Here is a 15223-nt window from a genome sequence, read left to right on the forward strand (position 1 = left end):
TTATTTATTTATTTTTATTGGTGCTGAGAATGGAACCCAGTGCCTCGCACATGCTAGGCGAGTGTTCTACCACTGAGCCACAACCCCAGTCCCTATAAGTAATTTTTTAAAGTAAAAAATATCCATAATCACACCACTAAATGTTTTAATTTTTGTATTTTCCTCTCTAGTCACTATATTAATTTATATCTGACAGTTGTAAATAGTAAAAAAAATTGTATAAAAAATTCTAAATTAAGAATTTTATCCCATATTTATAGTTTTATACAGGTTTATATGTTTATATGTTGCTGTGTAGTATATAAATTCATAATTTAACTAATGCATAGATAATAATATGTAGGGTTGATCTTCAAGATATATTTAATAATTTCCATACATTGGCTATCTGTTGTTTTACATTTCATTTTCAATATTAAGTTAAGACAGAATTTTTATTATTTCAATAGATAAATTATTCAAGGTTATTAGGCCAAAGTGTATGAACAAATTCATGACTCCTAAAGTATATTCTGCCAAAGCTTTTTGAAATGTTATCAGAAAAGTGTATTTTTATTAAATTCAAAGCAATGGCACACATTTGTATCTACAGAAGTTGGGAAGGAAGAGGGCATACATGTTGTATATAATACTAAACAATCTTGAGGCTTAAAACTGGCCAAGGTGGGTAGGGGATCCATATAGAAACATCCAAATTCCAGCACTTATTGAATCTCAATGGAACATAAACTCCCAAATAAAACTGATTGAGTGTTAAAATAGCACATGGAACTGGAAAGCATGAGGGTCTTCTAAACTGTTAGCCCATAAGTTATAGTGGCAAACCCCATATCCTTACTCCTACATATCAAGAACTACTGACCATATTTGTTTACAGCAGTTAATTTAAGTACTATTATAGTTTGTAAATGTTGTGTAAAAGACTAAGAAAAGTCTTATTAACACACATGAATCTTTAACTATCCATATATTTTGCATAAAGCTTTATAAAACTGGAGATATTCAGAAAAAAATAAAACTCAAATGGATCTGAAAGCCCTCAAATTTAGCTGACAGAGTCTCAACCAAGATCAAAACTAGAGTGATCCGAGCACCACTGATTTTGTGTCTCCACCTTCATAGATATTCCCTATTCACTTTTCAATTGGATTGGTATGAATAGGAAACAAGTTGATAATGAGACGTTCACATTAAAAAATATGGGTGCTAAATCTACTTACAGATACTCTTCAACTTGTAATAAAATTATGTCCTGATAAATCCATAATAAGTTGATAATAGCATCAGTCAAAATGCATTCAATACTGTTAACCCACTGAACATCACAGATTAGATTAACCTGCTTTAAATGTGCTCAGAAAAAGCCTCCAGTTGGGCAAAATCATCTAACACAGAGCCTATTTTATAATTGAATACTGAATGTCTCATATAACTAGTTGACTACAGTACACAGCACAGAATGCAATCTCTGCTGTTTGCGCCGTGATTATGGGGCCAACTGGAAGCTGCACTCCTTGCTGCTGCCCAACATTGCAATCATGCTGCATATCACTAGCCTTGGAAAAGGTCAAATTTCAAAATATAAAGTATGGATTTGATTGAATATATATCACTTTCACACCATCATCAAGTCAAAAAACGGAAAATCCTACGCACAGCCATTTTAAGTCAAGGACCATCTATGTATACATATAATGAGTATTTCCTCAGAAAGTAAACATTTATAACATTTCAAAAGCATGAAATTGGGTCAGAGAATTGATAACGAAAAATCCTAATTCTCTACTCTGGGGCACGGAAGTGTGACTAGTACTCATATAAAATTCTCTTCCATTTAGCAAAACAATAAAAGAAAAGAAAAGAAACAGAAGTTATCTCAAAGAAAGGCAATCAGACAAGACAGATCAAGAAGTGTAGATAAAGAGAAGTTTGAGTACTGAATGGTAGAAAGTAAGTATTCCTAACATTTACAGATGTGAGACTTTAAGAATGAAGACAGTAAGAGACAGTGTGGCCAGGAAGGGCTACAGAGGAAGCAGCAACATCAGGAGAGAACTGAGTTCCTGGGTAAGGAGAAGGGAAGGTTCAGAGGAAGGTCTGGGATACAGTCTATCTGTTCCACAGGGCCTTATGGGAGCATGTGGGGAGTTGAGGGAGGTGGGACGGGGCATCTGGCCTAGACATCAGGGTTTGTGTGGTCTACAGGATGTACAGACCAAATGAGGATGAAAGTCTCTTCACCTCCATGTGCCCTGGACTTCTCATGAAGACTAAACGGAGAGGAAGAGAGCAACCATTTATTCCAGATGATTTCCAAATAGGATGATGTCCAGAGGTCATAGTTTTGGTGAAGCTAACAGTTGGGGGACTAAGAAAGGAGGGTTAAGGTGCCTTCCAAGCAGTATACAGAGCTTTGAGGTTTAAGTGAGATTTAAAAAGCAAGGGGTGCTGAATAGGCCCTGGAACATAATAAACATTCAGTCATTAAAGGCTATAGATTTCCTTATGTTCTGAATCCCTTACCCACGTATACTCTTTTACCAGCCTTTTAAAAAGTAGAATTCAACAAGGTTCAGTTTGAGTTCTTTTTCTCATACTACATAGTCTCTTTCTAGACCATTCCATCTCAGTCTATACTAAAATGATCCTCTGAACTTAGTGACTTCCAATGTTTATCTGTGACTAAGGATTCTCTTCTGAACTCCAACCAGTAATATTTACTCAAAGGCATCTCAAACTCAACATATCCCAACCAAATTCATTATCTTTGCCCCAGAAAGGCCCAGTCCTCCCCCAAGTCACCTCCATGATAGTTGTTGTATCCTGTTTCCATTACCTGCAGAAATGAAGGCTCTTGACAACCTCTCTCTCACCTACCCCAAACATCTTGCTGACCATCAACTCCTCCGGATTTCACTCATGAGATATCTGAATCAATCTACTCTGATTTTCCACCTGCATCACCAACCACTTTCCAAGCTAGCTCTAGTCTGAAGTATGTGTCTCCAGAGTGTCTTCAAATACTTTTTCTTAGTAGCCTCTATGTTTTTCTACCATGACAGCAAAAAACTCCCCTTTAAAACAAACACACAGCTCCCCCCATCCCCATCCCTCTCTCTCTCTAACTTGTCTCCCTATATTTCTTCATCACCTTTTCATAAAAAGTACCCGAATACTTCTAGAAGAAAGACAAAACTCTTTCAAGTCCCTAACTGATTTATCTGTTTAATCTTTGGTCACACCCCACACTACTGTCTCCTCCTTGCCTGTTTTGGATCATACTGGTCTTCCTGGTCCTTCCCTCAAAGCACCACTCACCATCACCACCTGACCTCTGTACATGCTGCTGCCTTTGCCTGGAGCCAATCTCATGCTCAATTCTTTGTCTCATAAACTCTAACTCAACCTATAGTTCTCAGCTAAATAATTCTTCGCTAAGAAAGTTTTCTGGTTATCTCTTTAGACCAGGTCAGTTTTTCCCCATTTTGTATTATGAAAGTACTATATTCCATTCTTTTTATCTGTTTATGGCTAGGAAATTGTGTGCTACATATGATGTCTCTCTTCCCTACTACGTGCTAAACTTCTTCAGAATAAGGACAGACTATATATAATTTTTCTTACCCTTGTTTCCCTAGGTTCTACCTCTGTGCTTGGCACGTAATTGGCATGTAAAATACATCTATTAACTAATAAAGAAGAGAAGGGTAAAGGGGAATATGAGTTTATATGTCCTTGCAGTCTTTGTTATATCCATTCTTCCTCTTCCATATAAAGAACTCAATCACTACCCAATAATCTCTGTCAAGTCATTAATCAGAATAAAATATGTGATCCTCACAGTCATGGCAGCAATCTAATATTTTTAATAAAATATTTGACACATACAAAATAAGAAAGCCCCCGAACATTCTTTAATGCATAATTTCAGCTTTCAGGGGATCTATAATAAGCCACTCTAAATAATTACCTACAATCTTTTCATACTTCCACAACCTCAAGTCACAGAAACAAAAGAAATAAAAAGACCTCACAATGGGTCCCTTAATAAACCTCTGGCAGAATTTCCCACAAATTCTTTTAGAAAGTTTGCCTATTATATTTTTAAAAAATCTTTAAAGGCAATTCTATAACTTTAATTAATGGCCCATTCAGGCAGCACACTTCATCCTTAATTTATTAGACAACTATTTTCAATAATAATAAGTGCCTCAAGTAGACACAGTTAATCCATTTGAAAACTTGAGGTATAAGAGAAGCAAAAATTAAAAGGCAAAAAATTAAGGGACAACTGAAGAAAGACAAACAAGTATATGATGAAAGAAACATAATTTATTCAGCAAATCCATACTGAGCAAATATGAAAATCAATCAAGCTGTATATCATAAGAGAGTGCAGCAACACAGGACTTGTATCAGTGTGTGGACAATGTAAAGAGATAATCTGAGGAGGGGAAAAGGAGAAAACAGGCAGGCACAGGATTTGACAGCAGAATGAAGACAGTCTAGAGACCTGAAAGCCATGCCATAGTCCAGATGGAGAGTGGCGGGGTCTGGGAGAATATATCATGGATGCAGGGCTGAGGAGGAAGAAGTAGAAAACACGGAAATGAGATGCAGTGATGTGTGTGTGTGTGTGTGTGTGTGTGTGTGTGTATGTGTGTATGTGTGTATGTGTATATATATATATATATATATATATATATATATATATATATATATATATATATTAGAAATGAGAGGTAAATAAGCTGTGATTCCTGGTCAGTATTGAGGTGACTTAAGGTGACAGTCACAAAGCCTAACAGAGAAAAAAGCAGTCAGGCACCTAAGAGAAAAACTGCAAAAACAGTCTCCTATATTTGCACCAAATCCTCCAGTCTTCTCAATATGCTTTACTTTATACGTTTTAACTTTTGTGAGTTAGAGTATCGTCAAAAATCAATATCTCTGAAATCCAACCCTCTAACAATCTCTCTATCCATTATTCACTAGTGTCTTCATATTTTTTATTGCTTCTCTACTCAGACATTAAGACTATGAAGTTAGGGAATTCTTCACATCTACATAACAATGACTTACATATAATATTTAATTAGTAAAAGTGTGCTGTTTCATTCATATGGAATTGGTATGTCTCAATCCAACAGCAGGACTGTGATTCATTTGGACTAGCCTGTGTAGCCCCTTGGGCTTGGCTTCCAAGTTCCTCTGGGCACCTCAACAGCATACATGATGATTCACCGACTATGTGTTCTCCCTGTACTGTTGACACCTTCCCTAAAGGCAACCTGAACAACTCACATGGCAACTGGACTCAGCTGCTTCTCTTTCTCAACGGCCTGCCCAAGTGATTCCTCCAGACAGCAGATATACTACACGTATATCCAACTTTCTGACTTTTCAAAAAATCCTTAAATGCTAATATTTCCTCTCTTCTTATATATACTTTCATATTTAAATAAATAAATAAATATATATATATATATATATATATTTAATGTCATTTTCATTTTCTCTAAATAAAAGAGACAAGAGACAAAAGAAATATCCTATCTTTCTTCTTCATTAACATTTTCCCCTATATTTTAGTCACTTATTCTCAAGGAGCCTTTTGAAATTCTAGGACTTCTGGAAAGATTGTTGTACAGATATTTATTTTATACTCTTTTTAAAATACCCAGTCTCTGGAATGTGACAATTTTATGTCTAATTCAATGAGATTCAAATAATCCTATTTCACACTGCCTTTAGGACGACTGGTTAGTAGTTGAAAAGTCCTTACCTATTCCAGAGGCTGGTGTGAAGGAATGGATTCTGTTAACGGTAGCAAAATCCAGAGATTGGAAATATCTGAAAGAAGACTGTCCTATCTCCCAGAGGAAAATATCAATGGAATTCTGATCTCCTACAACAATAGAGTAATAATCAAATCTTGAAGTAAAGGTTACAGAAAGAAAACGGCAAAATTGCCTAGTAAGACTATAACAAAATGGTAAATCTAATTTAAGAAACAAATTTCATATGAATCCATTTAGTTCAACAAAAACATAACTTTTTAGATAATGTTTCAAACGTCTTTGCATTTACCACACAAAGTATATATATACATAGTTAGCTATTGACCATGACCCAACCATAAAGCAAGAAAAGAAGCAAAATATTTTCTTTTTTTAAACATTGTTGAAATTTTATCTAAATTTTTGGTAAGCAAAAGAAATCACATTCTTATTTAGAAAACATTTTTGAAACAATATTGTCAAAAGTTGCTGAACACTTTTTATTAGTACTATAAATTATTCATGACACCCCAAACATATTCAGATAAAAAGTTACCTGTTTGCACTTGTCTATGAAATCTTCATAGATCATTCTATTCTACCCAACCACCCCTTATTTGATTTTAACATAACTTTAAATTGGTGGTTCAGGGCACTACAAGAATACTGGCATAATGCTTATTTTTTCCTCAAATTGCATTTATACCTGATAATTAACATTATCCCTCAAGAAATAGTCTATGGATTACCTAAAAAATTGTTACAAGAGCATTTTCATATAAAATAAACATTATGAAGGCTAGACGATTTGGGTAATAGCTATATTTGCATTATAAACACCATGTCATCTTACCTAAGAAGGTATTTTTGGCAAAAATTAAGTAAATATCATCTCCTGAAGACAAAGCTTCAACTTGTGTCGTTCCACTGACTGGCACTTCTTCAAAGTAAATAAATGTGCTGCCAGACCATCTGAATAAAAGGGCGTGTAGCCTGACATTAGCCTGGGAAATTGCTAAGAACAAAGAGTTGCCTCTGTTGAATAAGGCCATGGTCAAAACACCCCGGACAGGAAGATTCTGTTGCAATGCAAAGCTCTGTCCATTCCATCTGAAGACCTGTAAGAAATGTTCAAATATAAAAACCTTCATGACTAGGAATTTAGCACTAGGAAGAATTTAGCCAATGTCACATGTCTATTCTCCTGTATCCTTTTATTTAGTTAGGTGATACTTTTATTAAGTGGGAAAGTACCAAGCCTAATGCTTTCTCCCCTTTTTTTTTATGTGTGTGTGTGTACACACATGCATGCAGAATAAATGAAAGAGAAATTATTTGAAAATAAATCTTAGAAGTGAGTACAAGATCTTCTGATGCTGCAACATCATTTCCAACATCTTGATAAACAGCATATAGAGAAATGCCTAAACTATTTTCATCCTCATGGTGGCAATGCATACAAGGCTTCAGGTTAAGTGTTCATAATCTTTAAAATTAAAAGAAAGTGTATAATAGACCTGGTTTACTATATAATTTGAGCACTTTCACAACAAATTATACTTATTCAGGAGATGGAAGATGGTGGAGGAGACAGAAGATAATGGAGTAAAGGAAAGCTACTTCCCAAGCTGCATCCTGGTGTGGTAGGAGCCCTCTTCAAACAAAGACAAGAGGCACAGCACAGCTAGTAGATATGTGCACATGCAACTCTGTTGAACAATGTGGCACCTTTAGTAAGCAGGTATGCATGTGTTCCCCCAGAACAAAGAAAGGCAGTGTGGCACACTGAGCATGCAAACGCAACTCTGCTAACACTCAGAGCACATGTGCAACTCTGCCAACACCCCAGTGGGCCTGTGCAGTTCTGTCAAAACTTCCTTATGATTTCACATTATAGAATAACCACATGAAGTGTATTTTTCCATATAGGGGAGACAAAGGAGCTAATATGTAACGGGGGAAAGGGAGACTAGCAGTGGCTATATAAGGCAAATCCCTGCTGCAATAGGGGCTTGGCTTTTGGATGAAAATTCACCCAGTCTGTCCTGGCACAAAATAAACACTACTTTTATTAACCACCCTGGTGTCATGTGTCTGTGTGTGAACCCCACAACAGTGGCCTGGGACCAAAGCAGCAGGTGTACAGCTTCTTAACAAGGTGGGTAAAAGAGGAATTTCAATAAAATTTAACATTAGACACTGAAGTGGCTCAGGGACTCAGGAATTTGGGTACAATAACTGAACAAGAAGGAATACATTGGAGCAGACCTGGCAGCCCCACCACCTATGCAGATTCACCACAGACAGAGGGAGCAGAAGACAGTCTTCATAGAGAGAAACCTGAGATCAAAATGCTACCTATTCTTAACTGATCCAGAGGCTGTACTGCACGCTAATGCTTGAAAAGCACGCTCTATATTTCAACTGGTTGCGGAGAGATGAGGCAAGTCACAATGTCCTGCACACAGCTTGGCCAACTATTCTTCTGATATTAAAAAAAACTTAGCACCAAATATAATAATAATAATAATGCAATCAATAAATGGGCAAAAGATCTAAACAGAAACTTCTCAAAATATGAAACACAAATGGCCAACAAATATATGAAAAAAATGTTCAACAGCAATCAGGAAAATATAAATCAAAATTACAATACAATGTAATCTCAACCCAGTCAGAACCGCACTGCTCAGGAATATGAATAATAATTGCTGGCGATGTTGGCGGGGGGAAGGTACACTTGTACATGGTTGGTGTGACTACTAAACCACTCTGAAGAGCAGTATGGAGATTCCTCAAAAACCTAGAGATGGAACCACCCTATGACCTACCTATCCCACTCCTTGGTATTTCTCCAGAGAGACATAAAGTTGACACACTGCAGGGATATAGCCACCTCAACGTGTACCGAAGCAAAATTTTCAATAGGTAACTTATGGAATCAACCCAGATGCCCATGAGTAGATGACTGGATTAGAATATATATATTCTTAATAAGTATCACAATTATGATACATACACACACACACACACACACACACACACACACACACAATGGAGTTCTACTCAGCCATAAAAAAAAAAAAAAAGACTGAAATGATAGCACTTTCTGGTAAATGGATGAAAATAGAAAATATCATGTTAAGTGAAATTAGCCAAACTCAGAAACTCAAAGTTGATATGCAGAAGCTAGAGTAAAATAAGGAAAGGAGGAGGTAAGGAAAGGATAATTCAAATGAATCAAATATTAAATAATAGACAAGTGAAAGGAAGTCTAGCAGAGTGGAGGAAAGGGATGGAGAGGGGAAGGAGGATGGAAGGGAAAAGGAGGAGGGAAAAGTGGATATCATGAACTGAAATAGATTTCCATGCATGTATGAGTTTTTCAGGATGAACCTAACTACTATGTATAACTATAAGGCTCTAATTAAAAAAAGAAAAAATAATAATAATTATGCAGTCAACAGGACTTTGGAGATAAGCATTAAGCTAGGAGCCTGGGTACACTGACCTCCTCCTTTATCACTCTTATTAACGATGAGGAAAAGGTAAAAATTCACATAGCAATAATTGAAAATAAATGATGACCATAAATTGAAACTGGTACTGAAGTCAAAAGTCAGGATGATATGATGAAAGAAATGTATGTATTAGGGGAATGAAGTTAGAAGGAATGACATGACAGTTTCTAAGACACAGATGGTTGTGGTGCTCTGAATAAAAACTAGCCCAGAAAGCTGACAGTGCTAAGGGGTTGAACAGTCAAGACAGGAAAGGGGAGGTCATGAAGTATCCTTCCTTGGGTGACTATACAATTACCAATCATGTAGGGGTTCTTCAGAGATTGAAATATTAATAATAATTATACAAGGACATGGCATGATCCAGTACTATACTGAACCAGAAGAAATATGGTTATCCTACATATATAGTATACTAACTAATGCCAAATTTATTATAATTGGGAATCACTAAATTTTTTAAATGAGTAACATAAATCAATATTTTAAAAGATTACTCCCGCTACCAATAAAGAATAAATCTGAGGAGATCAGGGAACTTCAGAGACTAGCTTGGAGACTAACAGTTCAGGTAAGAAAAGATAAGAACTAGGCTTAGATGGAGATGAGCTGAGGTGGAAAGAAATGTCTATACTAAAAATATTATGGAGACACAGATTCGAAAACACTTAATGATCAATTAGATGTGAAATAAAAAAGGGGGGTAATTCAACAAAATATATCACAGAATTCTCCCTTGAGCACTTGCATTTCTGAGGTTACTATTTCCTGAGATAAAAGCAAATACTCAAACACAAGTTTCATAGAGAAAATTAATTACAGTTCAGCTTGATATACATTATAACACACTCCTAAAATATATTTAAGTGGATACATCAATAGGCAGTTGGACATTCAAGTATGGACTACAGAGGAAAGGTTGCAGATATGATTTGAAAGACATTAGCCTATAGCTGATATGTAAAGCTAGCCTATAGTTCCTATGAAGAGCTACAGAACTGATGAAATTTCCCAGAGTAGGTGAAAAGAAAGAAGAAATCTGAACTAAAACTGAATTATGGAATACTCTAAGACATACTGATTCAGAAAAGGGAGGAGGAACCAGCAACTGAGACTGAGCAGACAGACTTCTTAAGAAGGAAAGCCTTGTGGTATCACAAAGCAAGAGTAGAGGGGCTTGAGATTTGGGGATGAGTAAGTCGCATGCTGGTGGGAAGTTGTGTAAGACAGTGATAAACATATCCACTGGATTTGGTAACCCAGTCGCCATGGGTGAGCATGAGAAGTAGACAAAGCTAGCTGACACTTCTCTCACAACGTCCTACTGCAGAGGGGAGAAAATAAATGAAAAAAAGAAACTAGAAGGGGAAGAGATCAAGGGAGGGATTTCTTTGTAAACTGAACAATTCTCAACTATTTATGCCAACTGTAATAATCTCGTGGAGAAAGAAATGCCAGCTATGGAGGGAATAACTAAACCTTATGAAGGCTGAGGGGCAGCCATGTGAAAGGAAGGGCTTCTCCAGAAGGACACTCCTCCGCTGCAGCAGGAGGGAGGGACAACACTGGCTTTTAAGTGGGATGTTGAATTTGGTGTTGGGAAAATAAGTAATCTCCCTCTAGTGACTTTCATTTCACTGAGGTCATTAGTTGAAAATGAGGCGATAAGAAGCGTGAGACACAAAAATTATCAATTAAGCATTAAGGAGATTATAAGATGTAGTGTGCTAGAAAAATGTGAAATTTCTGGGGTGATGCTGAGTGCCCAATTGGCAATGTTAATCATGAATTTTTAGTGATACCATCTGTCTAGCTGTGTGATTTTTCTCCATAATGTTTTCCAACTCAATTAAATTCTGATTAAATGTTCATGTTTATGATTACATTTGCTTTGGCTCTTGAAGAACATATAATATTCATAACTGTTGTTTAAAAGTTAATTGGGACCAATCAATATTCATGTTCTCCTTTACTACTTTATCACAAACTATGGTTTTCTTTTATATCAAATCTCTAGACCCTACCTCATAACTTTCAATTACGGTATTTTTTTTTTTTTTTAAGATAGAGAGAGAGAGGAGAGAGAGAGAGAGGGAATTTTTTAATATTTATTTATTTATTTTTAGTTTTTGGCGGACACAACATCCTTGTATGTGGTGCTGAGGATTGAACCCGGGCTTAACGCATGCCAGGCAAGCGTGCTACCGCTTGAGCCACATTCCCAGCCCTCAATTACGGTATTTTTTAAAAGTGGGAAGATCTTCATTTTCAAAGATTCAAACCTGAGTTAATTCGGAATCCTCTCTTTGACTTGCAACAATTAAATAATCTTGACTGTCTGAAGTAAAATATCTTACTTGGGAACTTTCAGAAATAATGATTGTTTGCACCTGCAAAGAAGACAGAAGAGTGGGAATAAAAATTTAAAGAGTTTAACTCAGAAAGGCACTAAATATTATACTAATGAGTTAGTATTTGATGTTTAAGATTTGATGTTTAAAATTATTCTGATCACTAGGTATGCATATATCATTTCAAGCCAGACAAAAATAGCCCCAGGTTAAGATACCTGCTACAATTTGTATCAACTTGCAAAAAGCCCTGTTACTCATTAACATAGAATATACATTGTCATCCATTTAGATCAATCTTACAAATCTGAATTTCTTTTAGGTAAAGCAATATAAATTGAAGATTTTGTTTTTACCAGGAATAATTGGAATCCAGATGTGAAGGTATACACACTGTTAACAGAAGACTTCTCTTCATTTCTTTCTTTATGAGTAATTACAAAGTAGGGAGAAAGACCAATATTAAAGGCCTCACAAGTTTTAGGATTTTGTATCTTTAAATCCTAGAAAATGGGAATTACAAAAAAAAAAAAAAAACCAGTTAACTCACAATGTATCTCACATTTACTTGTATATTTTATTTTGTGCACTGTGAAAAAAAATAAGCAATGTTTACCTTTACTGGAACAAAAATCCCTTGCCATCGGTAAATAGTAAATGATGATTTTCTTAACATTATACCATATACTGAATCTTCCAAAGTAAAGAAACACCAGCCAGAAACTGGCTTGTCCAAAAAACTTTGAAATATGGAAAAGACAACATCCATTCCCCCTAAAAAACATAAATCATTATTTACCAGTGCATAATTCCTTCTCAAACTTATTTGCTCTAATTTGTTATTTAAACACTGAGACTAATGACTTCATTACAAATAAACTCCCCATGGTGTGTGTGTGTCGGGGGGGGGGGCTAGAAAACTTAAAAATAGTAACTTAAAATAACAATTTTAGATAACAAAAGGAGTACTAAATCTTCACTCTATAGCCATATGAACTTTCCCAAGGTCTATTTAAATATAAATACTTGCTAACTGTAATTTTAAAGGGAAATAGGATAAAACATGTTTTATTTCTTTCTTTTCTTTTTTCCAGCACTGGGGTTTGGACTCAGGACCCTGGGCATGCTAGGCAAGCACTCTCCCATTGAGCAATAGCCCCAGCCCGTCTCCCACCCTTTAACACACTCTTCTGGTATCTGCAATCTACTGCTTTCTCCTGTATTTCTCACCAGGTCTCCAAATCCCCTTCGTGAGATCACTCTGCTATCCCTAGCCATTCAATCTGATGCTTTTCAAATTTCAGGCTGGGACTTCTTCCCTTCTCTGTCTAGAGCTCTTCTTCTCAGATTGTTAAATCAATGTCCACGATTTTTAAAAACAGTAACACATGTCAGATCCCTAAGTCTATCTTCCAGCAGAGACCTTCCTTTGAGTATAAACGCCTTCTCAAAAGGAACTCAAACTTAACATGTGCTAAAACACATTTATTTTAATTCCCTCACCAAAACAACACCTAGCCTTCTTTCACATATCTCTTTCTTAGTCAGTGGCAAGACACTCTATCCTATCACACAAGCTGAGGAACTAGGAGTCATCTGGGTCTCACCCTCACCCTTGCACCCAGTTCATCACCTGCTCTAAACTTCCATCATCTGTTGCCCTTTTGCTCATCTCCATGCATCCTCTCTTCTCTGCTATACCAACCAATTCTTTACACGGTCCTATGAATAACACTTCAAAATGCAAACATGATCATACCACACCATCTTCCCTATGTCTAAACCACTCAAAGGTTTTCCATTAACTCTGGGATAAAAGATTGACATCCATAAAATATTTCTCAAGTTCTTCAATGATCAGTGCTTCTCCAGCAAGTTCAATATTCTCCCCTATTTCTGTACTCCCTATCACTGAGGTTCTTCGATTATGACATGTCCTTTTATGCCTGAGTCTCCTGCCTCTAAAGCTTCCCCCTCTTATCTCCCATGTTCCTCCAACCCAGTTCTTTGCATAATGATTCCTACACATTGATTTTTACTTATTTATTTTGGTACACCTTAAATTCTAAGCTCCATGAGCTCGGTACCATGCTTAGGCACTCAATAAATATTCATGGATATAGTAATAAAATTAAATATCTGTTTCCTATCTTTAATAAATCCATAAGTTATAATTCATGGAAATAATGTAAATCTTATACACGCAACATTTCTGAGTTACAGCATTTTGTTCTTATAAAAAACTGAACATACTCATGCCAAAGGCTGTTTCAGATATCGTCTCCCACTGCACACTCACAGCTAAATCAATGCCATTAGTACGTGACACATTTAAGTATACCGTTCTGTTGGCTTCTTCAATATCTATAGAAGTGGCTCTGAAATTGTGGAAAGCAGAAAAAGAATATAATTTCTACATATTTAAAATATATGTCACATTACCAGCATATGCTTAATATGCTTCTACATTTATACAACCCAAATGACATGCACAAATTTGATACATGAAGAAGACAAATGGGTGCTTGAAAATATTCATTTATAGAGTTTTTTTAAGTACAAATGCAACACTCATAATCAGAAAATACTGAAGATTAGTAATTTAACATTACACATTTTAAAACTGTCTTTTTTGAATTTCTTCACACATAAATCAAAAACATCTGACAGGAAAAAACAGGAAATTCTTAGTATAGGAATAAAACTAAATCTCTTAAAATACTGTCAGTTTCCAAAGGAAATTTTATGACTATAATCATTTTAATATGTTTAAAGAGTCATTTATTTGGATTCAGTGACCAAGTATATTTTATATTTTTTCTTGCTTTTTATTTCTAAAATCACAAAATAATGCAGGCCTTTTCCTAGAAGTGCGAACTATAAGAAAATAAGAATTCTGATGACACCATTAAGCAGGCCATGGTTAGGTTTTTGATGTTCTCTGTTATAAGAGAGCTTGTGGACTATGGATCTGTCTTCTGGAATTCATTTTAAAAGTCCACTTTACAATAATCACACCTCAATTTTCTTTTGCATTTTCTTATGTCAAAAATTATATCTTCCTTATTTTCAGAAGTGATATTTTCTTATAAATAAATTATACCTGTTTTCAATAGCAGAAATACTGAACAGCCCCAAAGGAGCCTGATTTTGTAATACTGTTATTAAGGTTTGAACCTGCGCCCCTAGTCTAGCACCTCCCGTCGGATTAAACAAGGTGCAAACAAAATGCTCATCCATTTCTGGTTCTGTGTCTAATACAGCAGAAATGTGCAGGGCCTGAAAACAAAATTAAAAAAGTAAAGTTACTAGAATAGAATATATTTGCAAAACACATACAGAGAAATTTATTAAACATTTTAGAAACCAAAATAATGTCTTTCAAAAAACAGCACCTCTTTTTTATTTAATAATGGTCCCCATAATGTGATAGCTACAACTATTTCATGTTATTACTTTTGGTATTTTCAACACTGTGGTATCCTACATGAAAGTGTCTAAAACATAAATGACATTTTTAAATAACACAGAATAAAATATTAAAATATTAAATTCATGTCCTTTTTTGGGA

The 15223-nt window shown here is 35.6% G+C and overlaps 1 protein-coding gene across 1 annotated transcript in view; it reads right to left on the reverse strand.

Moving 5' to 3' along the window:
• The window catches only part of Adgrv1 (adhesion G protein-coupled receptor V1), a 522757-nt gene that overhangs the window by 402297 nt on the left and 105237 nt on the right, over window positions 1-15223 (reverse strand). The window contains exons 43-49 of the mRNA XM_076857025.2: window positions 14756-14931; window positions 13906-14030; window positions 12269-12426; window positions 12009-12155; window positions 11584-11691; window positions 6634-6898; window positions 5786-5908 (exon numbers count right to left, since the gene is read on the reverse strand). Of these exons, the coding sequence (XP_076713140.2) occupies window positions 5786-5908; window positions 6634-6898; window positions 11584-11691; window positions 12009-12155; window positions 12269-12426; window positions 13906-14030; window positions 14756-14931 (1102 nt within the window). The remainder of the gene's footprint in view (window positions 1-5785; window positions 5909-6633; window positions 6899-11583; window positions 11692-12008; window positions 12156-12268; window positions 12427-13905; window positions 14031-14755; window positions 14932-15223) is intronic.

This window comes from Callospermophilus lateralis, chromosome 5 (assembly GCF_048772815.1).
Source record: "Callospermophilus lateralis isolate mCalLat2 chromosome 5, mCalLat2.hap1, whole genome shotgun sequence".
In the NCBI taxonomy this organism is placed as follows: Eukaryota; Metazoa; Chordata; class Mammalia; order Rodentia; family Sciuridae; genus Callospermophilus; species Callospermophilus lateralis.